Source organism: Vanacampus margaritifer, chromosome 1 (genome assembly GCF_051991255.1).
Source record: "Vanacampus margaritifer isolate UIUO_Vmar chromosome 1, RoL_Vmar_1.0, whole genome shotgun sequence".
NCBI classification, from domain to species: domain Eukaryota; kingdom Metazoa; phylum Chordata; class Actinopteri; order Syngnathiformes; family Syngnathidae; genus Vanacampus; species Vanacampus margaritifer.
The window spans coordinates 25,347,162-25,368,024 of record NC_135432.1 but is presented as its reverse complement, the minus strand read 5'-3'; the positions used below and the strand labels follow the sequence as shown (position 1 = coordinate 25,368,024).

At 38.8% G+C, this 20,863-nt stretch overlaps 1 protein-coding gene across 1 annotated transcript in view; it reads right to left on the bottom strand.

Moving 5' to 3' along the window:
• pex14 (peroxisomal biogenesis factor 14) overlaps positions 1-20,863 on the bottom strand; it is a 63,598-nt gene that overhangs the window by 14,475 nt on the left and 28,260 nt on the right. The window contains exons 4-7 of the mRNA XM_077542572.1: positions 15,079-15,163; positions 9,172-9,297; positions 6,040-6,125; positions 3,520-3,622 (exon numbers count right to left, since the gene is read on the bottom strand). Coding sequence (XP_077398698.1) covers positions 3,520-3,622; positions 6,040-6,125; positions 9,172-9,297; positions 15,079-15,163 — 400 coding nt within the window. The remainder of the gene's footprint in view (positions 1-3,519; positions 3,623-6,039; positions 6,126-9,171; positions 9,298-15,078; positions 15,164-20,863) is intronic.

The window sequence follows — 20,863 nt, the reverse complement described above, 5'->3', positions numbered from 1 at the left end:
AGGTGTCACTAAGGAAGTGTGTGCTAAATTGGTTTCTAATGACGCCTTACTGCACAATGACTTCTCCATATGTGTAGGTCAGTCCAGCAGCCTGTGTTGCTGACTTGTGAATTACCATTGGCCCAGTTTTTCAACAACTACAGCCAAACTGTCCACAATCCAACCTTTGACTCTTTTGTAGCAACAAAAATGCATAACTTCTTATCCCCAGTCATCACAGATATGAAGCCAAGAATAATGAAGTCAATGACTTTGGCAAAGCATGAATCAGGAGGCAGCTGTAGCTTTGGCGCGCGCACGCGTGTGTGTGTGTGTGTGTGTGTGTGTGTGTGTGTGTGTGTGTGTGTGTGTGTGTGTGCGCGCGTGCGTGCGTGTCAGTGGCTTTTGACTGTGTGCGTGCGACAGAAAGATGAGACACAATGATATGAGGCTTGCAGCTGCTGTGTGGTGGCTTCATATTGTCCATTCAGTAAATTATTCAGTAAATACCTCAATATAATGTACACTACATATGTCCAGGCCTGTATATCTTACTGGCCAGCTGGTCACCAATATGGTGTCCAAAGACACAGAGTGCTCAAACAGCCGCACAATTCCATTACAGCCTTAGTGCACTGAAGTTGTTCCAAGATCCATTCATTAATTGTCTATGTGAAGTTGCAGGCAAATCATAATGGGAGTCAAGGCCCCTACTCTCGAGCTGGTGCTGGTGAGAGAGAATAATGTAGTCCACCGTTCAACTAGATACATCACCTTGTTGCACTTGGAACTAGAGAAACATATGAACTTTAACAAAAGGGGGTTCAAGTAGTTGGCAGCAGTGAGACGCCTGGTCGCTATTATTCAGTGCAGCAAGGAGGGACAGCGAAGACAGTTCGAGTAGTGTACAGTAATTGCAACCCCCACCCTAATTGTTGACTACACCAGTCATTAACTACAATAGCCACTTGGCTACTGCAAGTCACAGCAAATTAGTTCCAACACTGTGGCAGAGTGTGTTTGTATTTTTTTTTTTACCCAACTGGAGTCTTACCGACTGTGTAAAGACTAAGAGCAAAAGGTGAAAGAACAACAGAAGCACATTTGCAGCGCTAGCAATTGACAAGTTGACAAACACTGATCTAAGTTACAGTAACATTTTCCTTCAGCTCCAGTTGTATGTACACTGTGCAAACGTATGCCTCTGTCAGACTCAATTCCATCTCCATTTTCTCATCAGTTCATCTCCAAAATTACAAAACCTCATGCAGTACTAAAAAAAAAAACAATAATGGACACTGAATTTCATTAGTACTTTATTATTATTATTGTTATTTATAGACTATACATCAATCTGATTTGCCGATATTTTACATTTTATGCAAAATATGTGATCAGCTGTAATGTCAATTTGCCAATTAATTAATAATGACATTGATCGGATCCACGAAATAAGACATTACAGCAAACACAATCTCGATCACTCCGGGTATGTTCCGTCCCGTCATCGTGTACATGTGAGCCGGAAAGTTTGTCTATTATTAGCTTTGTCACATGTCGTGTGAGCGGAACACCTTTGACCTTGGTGGCGGAGGTTATGCTCATGCACCCTTGACCATCCAATCATAAAGTAATACCGTTACAGTAGTTTTGTGATTGACAAAAAGTCTGAAAACTATTTTATCTACGTCAAAAATTAAGTGTGTTATGTATTTAAACATATCATCTCTTTAAAGGCCTAGATACCCCAATCCGACGTCGGCTAAATGTGACTGACGCCTACCCCTGTGGCGTCGGCCCAGACGTCGACACGTTGCGTAGAAAAATCAATGAAATACACACCGCACCGACACCGACTATTATGTACCTTCAGTGCATGCGCGAGAACCGGCAACCTCTTTACGGGGGCGGGATATAAAAACATAAACAACTCATACCGGTGTTGACAGCGGCGCCGGGGTAAACGCGGCGGCCAGCTGGTGAAGCAAAAACGGGCGCTGGAACAAGCTTCGTACCCTTCTCGTTCCCAAATGCATGGATGTACTCCGTTGTGTCATATCCTGGACCCTGTCGACTTTTGGACGTGGTGCCAACCTCCAGCTTCTGAAGGAGCTTCCTCGAGACCGCCGGTCGGAAGGGCCATGCACCTCGGATGCTCCCACAAGGATCGCGCTGTTAAATGCGCGGTCATTGAACAACAAAACGTTTATTTTGAGGGAGCTTTTCCTTTCCAACAACTTGGATTTCCTCTGCCTGACAGAGACCTGGACTGTCGCTGGTGAGTCCATCGCTATGATTGAATTACTACCATCTGGCTGCTGTGCTTACTTGGACGGGCCGAGGTGGAGGAACGGCGACTATTTAAAAAAAAAAAAAAAATCATAAATGTAAACTATGTCTATTTACCACGTCGATCACAGCTTTGAAGCCACCTTCTTTCAAGTCGGCCAAACAGTCACTGTGCTGTGCTGTGTCATTTACCTCCAAAATACAATAAGGACTTTGCAAATCTTCTTGCCGAAATCATGCTGAAGTATGATCATATCCTCTCACTTTAATATTCACATGTGCTGTCCTGAAAAACCATAAAGTTGAGTTGAGTGCTGTTTATCCGCGTTGTCACTTCCTCTTCTTGCCCCGTGCGCTGATTCGTTAGCTAACAACCAATCACAGTGATCAAATGCCCCCAACGCCTGGCACCGATTCAACATGTCAAATTTGCAAGATCGTGTAAAGCTCAATAAAAGCTCAGTTCTTATTTGCACAGAACGACCATCATTCACTTCAAGTGTCATATATTTCAGATACATATATGTATATATTTTCTTGTTTTTTGCTCTAAATTAGTCTCAGAATGACTTAATTTCTTGAACTGAGACAAGACGATTGGCTACCATCAGTGAAAAAGGGGCACTGAGCCCAAGCTTTGTCAAAGGGCCTCTTATTTACACGATCCTGGATTTTTAATTATATTGACGAAGAGCAAAGGAAGCATCGCTCTCGCTCCCTATGTGTCTGACAGCTAGCTTGAGATTCCTCACCTGTCCAACATGGGAGCCGCACCTGTCACTGTGTACTTAATCACCCACAAGGGCCAACGCTGGGCCCAGACGCTACACAGTGCCATGCTGCATGCACAGCCAACCATCATGCACACAAGCAACACACTAAATTAAAATGAACTTTCTCGCCACCTACGGGGCAGAGCGTGGCTGATGATGATGATGACAGTGAAGCACTGGATAGGGTCGGTGCAGCAATGGAAGAGGGATTGAAAGTGGGGGATGAGAGAAGGTGGGCGGAGGAGGGGAAAGAAAAGTTGTCATTTCCCGACTCCTCATTAATATTCTGAGGTTAAGAGCTTTTCAGCGAAACGTAATTAATTGAGCTCGAGCCTGACAGTAAACAAGCAATTTCAAATTAAAGCGAAATGACAGCGGCATCATTTGTTAAAAACGCGCAGGGCCTCCCAATTTTGGCAACAGATAAATGAGGGAAAATGTTAAGGAGGGAGAAACTGATGAAGATATTAATCTTCACCTGTCTGTGTCAGCGTGCCACTCATTGCTGCAATGTTGCTCTCCATCTTCTGCAGATGCTTCTTGTCCTCTCGGCTGTCCATAATGAGGGGAAGGATGTATTTCTGCAATTAAAAGCGTGGCACAATATTAGACTTCTCTCTGGTGGGAAGTGGAAGAAAGATGAGGAGGAGACAGTGCCACCAAGACGTGGCAGTGGAGGGTCAAAGACATTGTTTTATTTGACTAGTGCATCACTGTGTAAACTGTGGCTGATTAAGTGCACATTTCCGTGTCCAAGCAAGTGATTCAAGTATCAGGTGTTGAAGCCATTAGCAGATTAGAAAATGGCTTCACAGCTGTTATTGTTATTGCTTTAACATTTTAGTGATCTATCAACTGGTACCACAGTCAAGTTGGAAAATTTGATTTAATGCATGACAATTAACACCATAAATACTGTAGTTAAACCAGAACAATACCAGCATGTACTTATTGATAAATAAAAGAAAATGTTTTAACTTTTTACCTGAAACAGTTGATTCTCTGCACAAGAGAGAAAAGCTGCTCTGATGATGCAAGCTAAAAATCACCCCCAAAAGCAGCAGCCAACCACTGGCCAGGGGTGAAAAGCCTGCCTCTCCATTTATATCTACAAACGACAGTCTCTCGAGCAGCTGCAGAAATGTCATGTGTTCCGTCTTTACATCAAATTCATTAATGTTCCGGAAAGGACAAAATGAGATGCGTGGTAGATTGACTTTGAATTTGCAAATAATATGTAGGTACCACGAATTGTGAGTGGCTGACATAAGATTTGGACTGTACCATCCAATCATCATGTTGTTTGTTGAACAAATCTTGCAGCTCCGCGGTTGGGTGGCTAGATGTTTAGCATGGAAGAGCCGTCGCTCCGAAAAGTCACTAATTATCACCTATACGGTGGCAAATAAGCTACAATTCTGATGTGCCAAGTATTGTTATCACGAAGGAGAATGATTAGCAATTATCTCATTCGCTGCCATTGACGGCTATACATGTCAAAGTTGCATTTTTAACTGGGCTGGCAGTGAATGACTTACTTACTAAGCTATCCTTAAATGTAGTCACACCAAAATAAATGGTGCTACAGTACAATTAGCATTCAAGTCTTAGTGGAACCACATTCCTTACAGTGGAGAGTAACCAATTATGAACAGCAAACTAATAAGTGTCTAGACAGAAAATAGAATGGCCAAACAAAGTCAACAAACCGGAAGTTAATTAATAATACCTTATCGCGTATGTAAGACAAGAAGAGAGGCCTCTAAGATTAAAAGTACAGTACATCAATATATAGTATAAATATCAAAATGTTATTTATTTGTTTGCTCCAGAGAGTGCAGTTTTGATGTTGACTTTTGAGAGTTGCAGAATAAACGTTCTCAAAATTACAGTACATTATCACTTATTACAATTTTTACTCAATTAACACAGCTTTGCTGAATGACCACAAAGCCTGATACTTCTTGTAATGTTTTCTGTAAAAAAAAAACTGTCAGTACATCATTGTATAGTGAATAAATCCAAATTGAAGAAAAGAAAAAAAAAACTTTAAAATGACTACCTCCTTCTAAGTCAATTTGAAGCCACTTTTCTGTCCAGCTCAATTGACACCAGGCCACAGCAGTGCAAGTAATAAACACTTTTTTGGGGGTGGAAAAAAATTAATGAGTGTCAACACGCAGTAATGAATAAATGGGTTGCTGTGACTGAGGTGTTTACAAGGTGCACAATAACATAAAGTATGGGCAGAAGCCAGGACATATGGTGCGACTGGCGCTATGCTCTTATGACATGACAGCAACCTGTGCTGTCCCACCAGGGGATCCCAACACTCTGGTGACTGGCGAACCCTGCATTAGGGAAACTAACTTGTGATTTGAAAATGATGAAAATAAAGGTGGATCTATAGAAAAGTTTGGCTGTGTTATATGCACTCAAAAACACAAACAGCGTCATCGAGCACAAGATCACGTGCTTCTGTCAAACTCCAAAATGAGCATAATGGCTTCCACATGCCACTCAGACTGCTACTACAGTAACAACCTCTGTGGGATTAATGGCACAGAGGACAAGGAGCCCCATGAGCTCATGATCAAGTGCCGTTAAGCCTGATACTAACCAGGGTGATTATTTTTAGATGGTCAGATGTCAAAAAAGTTAGTCACTATACATTTTAAAGAGAAAAAAATAACTGTGGGATTAGAAAAGGGAGTGAGTAGACGTAAAATAAAGAGGGGCTCTAAATGATCTCCCTTGACGTGAGTAGAGTAGTAGTAAGTAGAAGTGAGCAAAGTTACATGCTGCAGAGACGGTGGTTATTCTAACTATAATTCATCAAAGTGATGCTCTGGCTACCACTTAAAATGTAATATCAGAGAGGCAGTACTGAAAGATCTGTACATATGAAACATAATGTATAACCAAACAGAAAGAAAACATTAACCATGAATGCAAAGTCAGTTCGAGAACAGTCAAAAAGGGCTGCAGTCTACCGCACCTTGTAAAGTTGATGACAGCTGTAGGCAATGCCCACCATTATGATGGCAAAGGCACCATAGTCTCTCCATCTGTAACCTTTTGGACCTGAACAACAGGATAAAATAATTTCATGTCAATAGAAAACGGCATACAGAAATTAAACCTGAACCTCTTCCCTTTGATTGTTGATCTACTTAACATCTTTGTTTGAGATTTTAACTGACAAAATGGGAGTGTAAATAAATGCTTTAGGACAAACAATTTTGCTTTAAACAGACTGATTTGCTAAAGGTTTGGATGTGCAAAAACTAGTAAAAAGCACAAAGGAAAAGGGTGTATCAAACTGGTAGCCTTTCACATTAATCAGTATCCAACAAGTAACAAAACGTTTGGTGATCCCTGCTGTAGAGCATTCAAGGTCAAGGAAAGCTAGACACTTGAAATCTCGCTAAATCATGTGGGGAAATGAGTTATTATGGTCCAATGAAACAGTTTACAGTAATTTCTGGACTACAAGACGCTACTTTTTTCAATTGCATTCGACCCTGCGGCTAATACAAAGGTGTGGCTTATCCATCAGATCACAATGTGGTGCACAATAAAGGAAGCGCAAGAGCATCAGGCAGAGCAAAACAAAGCAAGTGAGCCCAAATACAGTAGGAGAGACAGAACGAGAGCGAGACAATTTGCGCCCTCATCATGGAAAAGGAAGTAGCGGGAACCCGGTGCGGTAACATTAAAACACCTGCGGCTTACAGTCGGGTACGGCTTATATCTGTAACATACTCAAGTATTCCCCAAATTTAGCTAGCGTGGTTTATAGTCAGGTGCGCCTTGTAGTCCAGAAATTACTGTAGTCGTATTTCCAAAAATTATGCTTTGTGCAAACACAACACTGAGTCAGAACTTGTAGCAGCATCATAATTTGGTGCTGTTTTTCTGGTGTTTTCTGGAACTGGACTTAGTCAAGGTGGAGAGAATTATAAATAGTTCCAAATACCAATCAGTGTTATCACAAAAACTTCAGGCTTCTGCTAGAAAGCTGAGGATGAAGAGCAATGTCATCTTTAACATGACAATGAACCAAAGAGCACATTCAAATCAACAAGATTAAAGTTTTGGAATGGCTCAGTCAAGATCCAAACCATAATCCAATCAAACATCTGTGAGGTAATCTGAAGAGGGCAGTGTACATGAGATGTTCTCACAATCTGAAAGATTTGGAGTAGTTTTGCAAGGAGGAGTGGGGAAATACTGCCATGTCAACATGTGCCACATTGATTGACTCTTACCCCAAAACACAGAGTCCTGTAATAAAAGTTACAAGTAATAGTTTGAGGGTTTGCATAATTATGCAACCAGATTAGTGTCTTTTATTCTCTATTTGTCTCATTAAAAATGAGTTGTACAAGCTAAAATTCACATTAATGGTGGAAAAAGTTTTCAAATGCTTCATTTTGGTCTCTTTTGACATCGGACAGACGTGTGTAGGCTTTTTACACCCACTGTAAACAAGGCAAAAACTGAAACAGGCTGACGTGAATTTAGTCATTTGTCGATGTTTGGCTCAGTTGACAGATACTGTGAAAGTATGTCATTGTCTAAGCTGTCATGAGGGCCAACTGTCTGTCAAACTGGAAATTCCCCGCATAAGAAAAGCGGTGAACTGAAAATGTCATTAAACAACAAAACAGGTCACGTTGAAAGAATTTTTTCTTTTATTTAACTAGGTGACGCTCAAATGAAAAAGGACACACCTCTGAAGCAGAAGACAGATAAAGCATTCTAGTACCAGTCTGATTTGACTTAATGTGACATTTTCTACAATTTCTGAAAAATTGACTGTTATATTGAATGTGGTACATAATTTCAAGGTGAATGGTATTCATTTTCACGGAAGGGCATGTTTTATCGCTGCTGCAGCATTCAGGGATGAACCTGTAACCTTCCCTATCGAAATTTTTGAATCATTCCCCAACATTTATATGGTAACCACATAAATTTGGATCTTCATCAACATTAAAGCTTCGATAGACTGTCACCTGTCCCACAATGCTGTGCTTCTGAAAGGCCTCAGAGTCCTTGGTATGGGTGGTTGACCCTGGACAAGACTCACTGCATCACATTGGGTCTTCACCTGCTCCCCCTCCCCTTTGGGGCCTTTTGTTCTTTCTCTGTCTCTTCCTTTTTCTCTGTCACTCCCACTCTGCCATCTTCTTGATTTTTTATTTGGTCACTTAAGCTGGGGAGCAGTGGACTCCATTCCCCAGTTTTCCAATCTCCGCTCAAATTTATTGGGTTCAGTGGAGGCCTTCCTGTCCTTCTACCACATGGAAATAGAGATCAGAGTATCCATTACTTCGACAGAGATGGATGTGGGTCCCCATGTACGGTCCCTATAACAAGGACATCAAAGGGAGGTAGCCCTCTCTTTTCGGCATGACCCCCCATTCAAGACTTCCCGCTCTCACCTCATTATGCAGCTTCCTTATAGCCGTTTTGATATAAAACCCCCCACTATGGACGGAGAGCCACCAGTCCTCCTAACTACATGGCCATCCCATCAACATCACTTTCATTACAAAACATGAGATGCCGGGGGAGTCAAGGACAGTGTGGTAATAAATGAGGGTGGAATACATCCGGAATCATTGTCATATGGGTTAAGCATTACGCAGACTTCATTCTGCATTGGTAAAAGTGGACAGCACTCATAACCCCTTGAGGTAATAAAGACACAAGTTGCCTTGTGGGGTCTTGCCAGGGTGGGACTGTTTGAAACGCTATGACAAGGATAGATGTCATGGGGCTGTGATGCCACATTCAAAGGGTCTGAAATCTACATCAGGATATTGCTCTGATACATAGAATAATGTTGAAAAATCCAGGGAATTGTCTACAGAACTGATTAGAGCACACAACTGTAATTTTGATCAGCAGTCAATCATATACCTTCATCCTGCATATGGCCAAAATCATTAAAATAAACTGCTATAAAAGTTGAAACTTTTCACCCCAAAATAAAAATCTTTTTTATTGGGAATAAGGAAAGAGCAAAATTTGAACTGATAAACTAAGAACAAGATGTTTCATTTTCATGTCCTCTATAATCATGCCATTATGGAGGTACAAAAATGAGTTGTGCACTCACTGTGAGGAACAGCAGCGAAGTGAGGTGAGTCAAGAGTTTGTAGTTGGCCTGCAGTTCTCAAAGGCAGGACTTCTTCTGTGATGCCCGACCGCCGAATAGCCAAATCAACCTCCACATCCGTCAACCCTGCAATCAATTATGACATTTAAGAAACTCCTGAGGTTTTGGTGACTTATTGCACATATTCACAGCAAAATGGCTCCTTTGCTATCATAGTGCATACATTAATACTTTCAGTTCTCCTTTACATGAACTCATTCAATTTACCCAACTATAAGTCTTAAGAATATATTTTCATTTCATAATTCTAAAATTCCAGAGAGAGTTTGAAGGATATGTTGAGCTTAAGGGATGCCCATCAAGGGAGACAATCTGCAAAGCTTCCCTCCAATGAAATCTGAAACTCTGCAAGCCTATTAACTGTCACCAAAGGCAAAGAAAATAAGTCTGTCCACTTCTCCTTGTTATATTTCCCATGTGGAAATTTCATACACCCCAGACAGCTAAAATGCATTATTTTAATTTCTTCATTGTAATGTAAATGTATTACATAAATTTGCAAATGCCAATATAATTTAATCTTCAGATCTTTTTAATGATTTTAGTTTTGATTAAATTGCAAAGGGCTCCCTGATGGAGAATCAGAAGGGATGAGAAAAAAATCTAATATGAACATCCTTTTTTGTGGGAAGAAAGGGCTGCAGTCCAGGCTGCGTGTACCATTGATGTGGGTCTAAATTCAATGAACAATTGAGTCAAAACACAGGATACCATAACTTCATGAATTTATGATTACTGTAACTACAGCACATGAAATAACTGTCCTGGTTATCCCAAAATCTTGAAAAGACACAAGGCGATGATGAACCACAACTTGCTTAAGAGTTGAATTTGTTATTTTTCACGGATAAAGAATATATGCCTGTGAGTTTTTCTGTATGCGCTGTCCGCACGCGCTGATAATGTTTGTGTTAAAAATACAAGCTGTTTAAAAGTTAATAATTATTTCAACATCAATGGTAGTTTTGTTAGCATGTCAATGGTGCTTTGCATGGTGTGTTAAAATTAATGAATGGACTGTTGTAAGACAACAATACTTTGTGGTAGTCATCTCGCTCGTAGACTGTTTACATGCAACTAGCAAACTATTTTGTGCTATGACTATAACATTTCTGTAAGTACGCCTATGCAGAGGAGCTAATACTCCTTGAGAGCACCACTGCCACCTACTTTAGTGGATGTGCAATTACACTTTATCCTAGTACAGCAATAAAAAAATATATGTGTCCTGGCATCACACACGACCTGATGTGAAATGAACATAGCTTTTGCATGCCAATGTGGGAACTAATTTCATGGAACTATGCAAACTGGCTGAAAATACAAATTTTGTCACTTATCAATCATTATCTATAAATTAAACAAGCTTTATTTTGAGAATGTACGAGGGGGTGCAGCAACTAGGTCGGGGTGTTAAAGAGGGGTTGTGGCTCACAAAGTTTGGGAATGGCTGACCTAAAACACAAAGGAGTCTCCATCTAATCTTAACACTACAAGCACTTCAAATGGCTATAAAAATGTTGAATAATTGACAGCAAATGTTGGCCAACCAGTCATCCACAGAAGGTCGCGAGTGCCAGGAAGCTGTGTGCACCATGTGCTGAGTTTGTGCAGTCAAATTGCATTGTCAAAAAAGCAATAATGTGTTCCTGGACTCCAGATTCATCTGACCACAGCAGACTACATAGTGGCAGAGTATTGAGTGAGATGAGCGAGGATCTTGGTTTCGCTAGAATACACTTAGATTTCTTCCTTTTACCTTGAAATGTAGAAGTATACAAGATAGTTAAGTTTAATGAATGCACATTTTAATGGCTGTTCAATTAAAGTACAGGAAAATTGAAGGCAGATCAAAATAAAACAAAGTTTTTAAGCTGTTCTCTGGTCAAAGTACAGTTACACAGTTGTGATGTTGGTGCTGATGCTGATCGATTTGAACACAGCAACAACAAATGAAAGCAGCCTTAGATCCAACAAAAAAGAGAATTCTGTTTTGCATATGAAAGGGTAAAGACAAAAAAGGGTTTGTGAAATTTATTAGTGGTTCCAAAACCTGTAGAATGACCCCTGGATCCCCATTTCAAATCGACCCATGGGGTGATGAATTTTTAAGACATAAATTACACCTAATGACGACACCATAAAAAAGAACAATAATGGAAAGCTATTCTGTATTTCATTATACTGTATTATTTGGTGCACCTGATACACGCAGTGCCTGTTTATGAGTCACAGTATTAGCAGATGCTCAGCCAAAGCATTTGCTTTGACCTTGCCATTCTCATTGGGGCATGAAATTACGGTGCTGGCACCTCGATATTACAGCTATAAATACTGTAAACTGCATATCTGGACTAGGTTTTCTATTGTCTTTCAACATAAACCTGATCGGTATTTATTTAAAGGAAAACCCATTGCTCGTCAGGTTATTTACAGCTCTATTTCCAGTGCCTCATATTCTCTCGGCATTTTTAAGGGCAAAGAGGCAGTCGGGCTCTTTTATTAAATCAATTTCTCCAATTCTGGCAAGCCTGGACTTTATGGGTCAAGACCTCGGCAGGACAGTCTATTACAAAAATTGGCCAGTGAAATATTTTGGGTAAAAGGTGAACACATTATCTTAGCGTCCTTGAGAGGAATTAAAACAAAGATCAACGCTACAGGTCATGTCAAGCAGAAGAAGGTCAATGGGTTATTAAGAAGTGAAGTGCGATATCAACACATTGAATAAGTTGTGGCAATAGTACTTCACGTCCTTTTAGTTTGATACAACTGCTCGAAAATGTCATACACTCTCATAGAGTATTCATTTATGTATTAAAAAAAAAATGAGGGGACTGCTCTCATTTACCTGCTTTTATCGCCCTACTGATGACAAAGTAGGAAAGGCCTCGCCTAGGTGGCACCGTGGAGTAATTTATAACCACATCAATCCCTTTACCTTCTTTGCAGGCCTTGGTCATTGTCATTTTTGTCCGAGAGGTGAGTCACATAACCCCACTTACATATAGCAACCCATTAATATGTGGGATGATGAACCTTATCCTTACCCTTACCTTCATACCAGGCACAGTAATAGACCAACAGCCTACCTATGTTCTCTGTGACCCTCGCTCAATGGCCCTCTACTCAGGGTGAAATCTATTGTTATGCTGAGCTCACGGCAAAGACCACACCATAGAAAATAAATCAAATCATCACTTGAGTGTTTTTTGGTCAATTAAATTGACAGAAAATTAACCATTCCTATTGTATATGTAAAGAAACAGCTTGCCAAACAAACGGGGTCTTACTGAGTTTGTCAGCTTTGGCGCCTCGGTCAAAGTGACATGTGACAAGATGGAAATGTTGTTGACTTAGTCATGAGAATGACATTTTTTGGTAATTATGTGTGTGTAACTGCTAATTGTCTAGACTAAATTGTGGCTCCATCCAAAATAGGTTTCAACACTTTGACTGGTATACTGCATGTGTTAATTGTCGAGGTCGAAGACAGCACAAGCCACTAAATGAGACAGCATCACATTATATTTCACTCAAATTGTAAAACATATTTTCATGTTGGCAAGGAACAAGTAGGCAAAATTGCTCAGTTGGAGTAATGTCTACACAGTAGTGCAATTTATTTCCCAACTCCTTTTGCAAAGAAACAAAATAACCGTTATATATTGTGATTTGTGTTACATCTAGGTGACAAACTTTCAATATTTCAGCCAGTTCATTCAACAAGGACTCGGAGAGGGCAGCTACAAATATCAGACTGCATAATTGCCAATTCATATCCGGGAATTGACAGTTGAGGGAAAAAAGAAACAATATTTTTCAATACTGAAATAAACCAAACTATTGAGATGTCTGAAAATGGGAAGAACATCCTTCAGCGACGATTAGGGCACAGATGTGAAATAATATGCAAGAGCGAGATTATGGTGTAAAGATTCTGCAACAAGCAATCAAAGTGGGTCCTATTTTCCCCTTCATCAGATGTCCAGCGTAAATATTGCCAGCAAGAGGAATCCAATTTAAATTCCACTCTACCGGGAGATAGTATTGTTTCATTTTATGTGTGCTTTGACATTTCTGGCTGTTAATATAAAGTAAAATCCAGAGGTATTTACATAAATATGACATTAAACTGTATTAGAAATTAAGACTGACACATTTGCAGTGGGAGAAGCAGGATGATTGAATTTCTAGATCAAATGGTGAGCGGACTGAGGCTGCATTTACACTGCAGCTCGCAGTGCCCAAACTCTGAATTAGTGCTGTATTTGGTCTGTTTACTTGTACTCATGTATTTCAGGTGGCATATATGTGATTTAATTGTGTTTATATTCACTAACACCTGAAACAACCCTCATGCAAAGATGTCCAAAATACTACAATGCATCAGGCGGACGCAAGGAAACAAAGTTTTGTTTTGTCTTAGAAATATATATTTTGCTTTTCTAATATTACGCACAGCCGATCAATGACATTGATTGGATCGGTGAATTAAGACATTACTGCTGATCACAAAAGACAACCGATATAGCCAAACAGATCAGTGTAAAGTCTATATTGAATCTGTCCTCAATTCTGTCAATTTTGTATTGTTTTGTCTATACACAATAAGAGTGTATAGTGAAGAGTGAACAATGAAGATGTGACAATTTAATTGTAAATGTCCCAAATGGAAACAAGTAATTAATATACAGGGGTTGCAGAACCAAAAAACGTCATAGGTCAAGATGCATATTAACCTAGCAATTACTGTAAATAAAAATACATACACACCAGGTGAGGTATCCTTGTCAGACAAAAAAATAGATAACTATGTCAAGTCAGTATGAGGTTGCAGAGTACACACTTGCCTAAAATAAATTATTTGATTCCCAACTTTACTGTTGAGTGGCTGAAGAGTTATCCTCTCAAAACGGTAATGTACTCTGTGCTTAGTGTTTCATTGCTAGAGTTTCTCTCATCTTTACAATGTCTTTCCTTGAGATCGATGTCCACATGCAAATTGAGGCTTCTTGTTCAGATCTACTGTGGAACTAACTTTCCAAAATAAATCTGCATTAAAAGATCATACATATTTCATGAACTCGAAGTGCAGTAAGAGCGAACAGTTATTCAAGTGCAGCAAAGAGTTTAAAACAAAGAGGAAAGAATTAAGTGTATGGTAGTATAAGCATTTGATGACAGCCTCTTATTTTTTATTATTTAGCAAACAATCTTAGTTGTGACCAAAAAAAAAGAAATGTCAAAAGAGATGAAGAGCCAGAAAAAGCATACTAGCAGCTGGTGAAGATGGATTTGGCTTCAGGTTACCTACCCTGTTATGGAGCTTTTAAACTTACTTTTGGCTTTTTAGGTACTCTAAAGCGAAAAAGTCCCTCAAAAGCTATCTTTGAGGTTTAAAAAATACAGTAACAGTCAAACTGAGTAAAAAGGCTGGGGGCAGTATTGAAAATTCCATTGAAATGCAGAGAGTGTTTGTCAATATTAATTTTCCTAAACCCAAAGGAGCATCCCAACTGTTGTGTCATTTATTCACAGGCCCTGAATCATGCACTCTGCAGCTAAAAAATTGACTCTATTGATTCCCCAGAGCTACAGTTCTAACCTTTGACCGCAACAGCCAACTTTAGAAAAACAAATAAGCGGAAGTCTGCCCTACTGAATTTTCCAATACAAATGACTAACCATTTACATCTGTATTGTATAGCTCTTATATATGTTGTTGTTTGTCTTTTGGCTTAGTCTTTCTCATTTAAATTTAAATTATGATTAAACATTTTTAAACATTATTTTTGAATTTACATTTCACAAGTATTCAAATATTGCAAAGCTATATTCCCTTACCTTTTTTCTTTAGAAAGGCTTTTCTGGTGGCCAAGGGACTCTGATGTACTTTTGGATTTTGAAGAAATTTTATAGCTGTAGAAACCTAGGAAGAGATAAAAGGCAGACAAAAGACAAAACATGAAGTCCACACGAAAGTGATACGTTAAAAAGTTTGCACTAAAGTAAAGACAAGTTTAAAAAAAAAAAAGACAATAAATGGATTCCATTTACAAGAGACTGCTAATAATGGAACCCACCTGACTACTTTCAAGCCACTGTAAATGGAGAGAATGACCAAATCAGCAGTTATAAAATTAGCCCATCAAGAGTGCTGGACAAATGGAGTATGGAGCTTAATTTGCTATTACCCTCTTAAAGACAAACTTCCATTCGTAAGTGCACACTGAAAGAAAATCTATACTTAATGCAGAGGTGATCATTTGTATCTAATAACTTTAGAATCCTATGTCGAAAACCTCTAATTCTTCCAGTTAAAAACCTGCCATAATCAAATCACACAGCCAAAATGTAATGACTTGAAACGTTAATGCACTAGAAAGTTAAATAGCATCAGAACATCAAAAGTTTTAAGTGCACTGCTTTCATCGATTCTATTAGGTTTTCCTTTGAGATGAACTTTAATTTTCCATCTGAGTATGCATTTCCAAGAATTGGAAGGGAGGTGGGAGAATCATCCATCAAACTGCATTAAACAACATATTTGAAGTGGGCGGCATGAGGTGGAGCCTTGGAAAATAGATAAATATGTAAGAACTCAGTGAAAGAAGAAAACTACTGGAGAAGAGGTTTAGATGACTTATCACACCTGTGGTCCCCGTGATTCAATGTAGAAGTCATTCCTTTAATAGGTTGAAAGGTTTTGAATACTCTTCTTTTCTTTTAGTGTTGAAAGATACAAAGTGATTGAGCGCCCTGCCAGTAGTAATTCATTTTGGGTAATGCATTGCATGTACTGTGCAATGGGGGCATTGTGTAACAAGCTTTATTTCTGTGACAAACACACAATGCTATCATGATAAAGCAAAAATTATGGATCTTATTAAAGTTTTTTTGATTTTTCATTAGTGTGTGCAGATTACAATTAAGTTGAAACCAAATTAAGTACCGGTATACTTTATTCTAAGAAGGTACATCAAATATATCCAGGCAGGCATTCAATGAAAATTCTCTACATCTCTACTACATCTACAAAATTGGCCTCATTTGCTACTGAAATATATTTAGTAAACAAATAAACACTACTATTGTAAGTGGTCTTGATGTACATAAAGGGTCACAAAAGGGATACAGATATGGTAAATATTGATAAGTGTTTTAAGTTTATACTGTATAATAATTGTTTTAGGTTTATACCCTCAATAACTAAATACAAACTCTACGGTTGTGCAGAATGGAATATTTGTCACAATTTGTTTTAAACTATAGTACAGTTATACAACTGTAAATGTGAAAAGAAAAAAGAAAAAAAGCTAAACATCGCTTAATGACTCAAAAATCCTTTGAACCATCACCAGAATTCACATGCACATCTCGACTCATGTTCAACCTCTGAAAATATCAAAACAAATTCCACAGTATTTTGGATTTTATGGGCATTAAACCTTTTTCTCACTATACAGTGTGCTCATAAGTTTACATACCCCTAGGGCATGTACCAGTAAACTTTCAATCACAACTGTCTTTCTATATACAGTATTTTCAAAACATTAAACATTCTTATCGTGATCCCATCACTGTTGACTAATTGTTTTCTGGTTGATTGTTTCTGTGACCTTTGAACGACGTTTAAAGCTGCCTTAAGCACTTTGACACTTTTTTACACACGACTGCCACCTCTGCACTTAAGTGTGAATGCAGACTCCATGATGCATCGTGCATGAGATGCGCAGGCCTGTACGAGCACGAGGGAACAGAAAATCCTCTGGCAAGAGGCCACTATTTACAGACTATCAAAGATTACTTCAACTGATAGAATGATAGAAAGATAAGACAGTGATAGAAAGAGCAATTCTGAATGAATTGCTTGCACAGATCATCTCATTTTATACCGCGTTATAGTGCAGTTGTTTGCAAGGAATATATTATTATCTAGTAATATTTTAGGCCATGATACTGTAGTTCAAATACACAAGAATGCTCAAATTCATTTGTTCCTCTTAATATTTCAAATCAAGCAACTAAAACTGAAGTCTTTATTTCAAACGTATTCTTGTACTCATTGGAAACATGTGTCTGTTCTGTTTATATAAATTGTTGACTGGAAAGACTGAAGTTGCAAACAATACTGTGACGTCTCAAAAGAATGCTGCCAGCAAACGTGGTTGGTAATCTCACCTTTTTATTTGTCTTCACACAACCGGCTAGTAGCTACTGTTGGCCGCAGTTTCTTGTGTTCGGCGTGAACACAGGAACTAACCCGTGATCTAAATTAGCACACAAGCAAAATAACGTATGAGTCCCTTTTCCCCTGCGAGATGTGCGATGCGTACACTAAAACTTGGACACCAGAATGCAAAACAGAATGTGCAACACAGGAACACACAACACAATTTAGTTTGTTACAATACTATCAGCCATAAACGGATCATGTCATCTAGATCAGTGATTCTTAACCATTGGGCTGCGGCCCAAAGCGCCATCTTGTGGACCCCGCAAATTAATTTCAGTTTTGTAACTCTGGGCCGCGACGGCCGCAGGCAGCTTTCATTTGAGGCTTTGTACACATGTAGCAGGGTATTTTCAAAACCGAATATTCCCCCCTGCCCGTGTAGAAAAAACAATCTGTAATATTGCCCAGTAGTATTGTGCTAAATTTATTCATAATGCTCTGTATTGTGTTTAGCTACGCTGCTGTCAGCATGTTGAAGGTCGGCGCACGCGGAGCGCAAAGGCTCCTTCGGATTACTGCACACAATCGACGAGGCTGTTCCAAAATTAGAAACAGCGTCGAGGTATCTCCATTGAATGAGCTGCTCTTGACGCTTGCAAATATCTCGCATTTAATAATGTCAAAAATATGGAGGGAAGTAATGCACCACGTCGGAATTTCATGTTTTCTTCTATTTACGGGTTTTGTTATGCGTTCAGTCCTCATCATTTTTGTCCAATGGGAGCACAGATCGTCACGCGGGTCGACGTGATTACGCATTATAGTCCACTTGCAAAACGCACAGTGAACCACAACAAACAAACAAAAATAAAGTCTAAGGTTGGTACAGACCAAACAAGCGGACTTAAGGACTTTTCTGGTCTAGATAAACTCATAGACAAATGGACGCTGCAATTAATTATGTTCTCGCAGAATTACTCACCATTTCCTTGTTGAATGTTGAACAGCGAGAGGCATTTCGTGCATTTTTATCTGGTAGAGATATTCGTGCTTTTATTTTCCCTAAGACGAGACCAAAGACGACATTTTTATCCGTTGCCGTGATTAGTCCTATCAAACGTGCACAAGATGCCGCATTGTCTAATCAACTTGAAGTATTGTACAGAATGTCCCGCCTTTCCCGAGCAATTCACCGTGGAGCAGTCCCAGAGATTGATAATGTGATGAACACCCTTGAGTGAATCATAATTATCAATCGGGTCACACTGCCTCGTTTGTTAAAGAAATAATAATAATCTACATAAACGCACACAAAAACAAAAGTTGATTCCGGCTTGTTGGGCATCTTATTGGGTGTCAGTATTTACACCTAAATAAATGTCATTGATGACCACATTGTATCATGTTATTTGATAATGATTTTATAAACCTTAACCAGATTTAATTTAGTTATTAAATACAAACAATAATAAGTCAACATAAATCATCATTTCTTAATGGGCCCCGGGCAGTCTTTTTCTCGGGGTCTACTTATTTTTACTTTTTTGTGTGTACTAATAAACAAATCTTGTTTACAATCAACGGCCCACATTTGTGGGAGTATTTTGTAGTATAGTATTCCATAAAAAAACTAAAGGTGTTGTTACAAACCCGTTGGGGAGATAAACACAATAAAAGAAGCCTCTCCATAGCAATATTTTGTTATTAGGGGTAAGCCGACTATTAAGTGGATTTTCAGTATTTTCATGAAAATAGGCAATGGCCTTTTGGGGTTAACTTTAGGAAACAATTTATTTATTTACATTGTCACTTAAGTTTATAAGAGATACTGTTTGTTTTTTGTTTTGTTTGTTTTTACAGCAATTTTTGGATTATAAGCCGCTACTTTTTTCCACTTGCATTCGACCCTGTGGCTAATACAAAGGTGCGGCTTACTTGTCAGATCACAATGGGGCGCACTATAAAGGAAGCGTAAGAGCGTCAGGCAGAGCAAAACAAACCAATTGAGCCCAAATACAGTAGGAGAGACAGAAAGAAAGCGAGACAATTTGCGCCCTCATTATGGAAAATAAATTAGCAGGAACCCGGTGCGGTAACATTAAAACACCTGCGGCTTACAGTCGGGTGCAGCTTATATGTGTAACAAACTCGAGTCAGGTGCGCCTCATAGTCCACAAATTACTGTAAAACAAAATTAAGTGAAATTTTAACAGTTCAGTTACAGGTATATCGACAATTTTGGCAAACGTAATTTTACTGTGGAAACCTATAGGGAGCCTTTTACTTGTTTAGGTTTTCATATAAATTAAGACATGCTGATGACCATAGGAGCTGGCTAAACCCTTTTTTTATTTTATCTGAATTTTTAAACAAAGCTTTTTTTATATGTCTAAAACTAAAAGGAAAACCTTGAACAAGTTATTTTCGCAAACATGCTTAATGGTATTTCAACAAAGTTAAGAATTGGAGTTTGTAAATTTTTTATGTCAATATTGACTTCAAATATTGATTATCAGCCTCCTTAACTGCTAATAATCAGCCCTACAAAAAAAACATACTAGTCTCCCACTAAATATTGTTAATAAAATACCGTGTTCATGTTAACAGTCATAAGCACAACATCTATGAAAGGACCATGGCTAGCTCAGCTGCAAACAAATGAGGCATATGTCCATTTGGTTAGTGGTAGATCTTTAGGGAAAGGAAAAGTGCACTTCTTAGCAGATGACATAGAAGCTTTAAACAAGTTCCACCCAGACATCTCAATCAATTATAACCACATTGCACAGATTTTAGTCTTGTCTTGTTATTGACTTATAGATCATCTCATTTATAGTGTTGGGTAGCACAACTGGGCTTTCAGGAGGTGGGATGGATAACAATGCAGAATGTGTTTGCCTATGTCACAGTCTAAGACAAAAATAATGAGAATTTCCATGGATAATAAAAAGTAAATTTGCTTTTAAGAATTTTTATTTTATTTTATTTATTTTTTCAGTTCTACTTGCTAATACACCCAAGTGCTTCATGTTAAGGGCAATAATCATTACAAACCAGATATCCATTAAAGTGTGAGGTAAAGCTGAAAAAGAGGCAAAAACTCAATCAGAGGAGCAGAGACCATTAACCAACACACTTACCGTGAGTGAAGTTGATGAGCGAACAGGATTACAGCTATGTTATTGAGTTTGAATTGGACAAGACCTGCGCTACACAGCACACAATTAGAAATGTGATGTGTTGATTTGTGCGAGATGAGAATAAAATGTATTTATGCTCAGAGCAGTGAGGGAATCCATTTAAGAGTTGTACATAAGGTGTGTCGGAAATGTTCCCAGGACTGGTGTCACAAAAGATAATCAAAACTACAAACTATAAGTTTGTTTCCCTTTGAAGTAATTCTCTTGTAGTCCAACAAACTTTCCTAACATTTTCTGCTACATGTTCATGCAC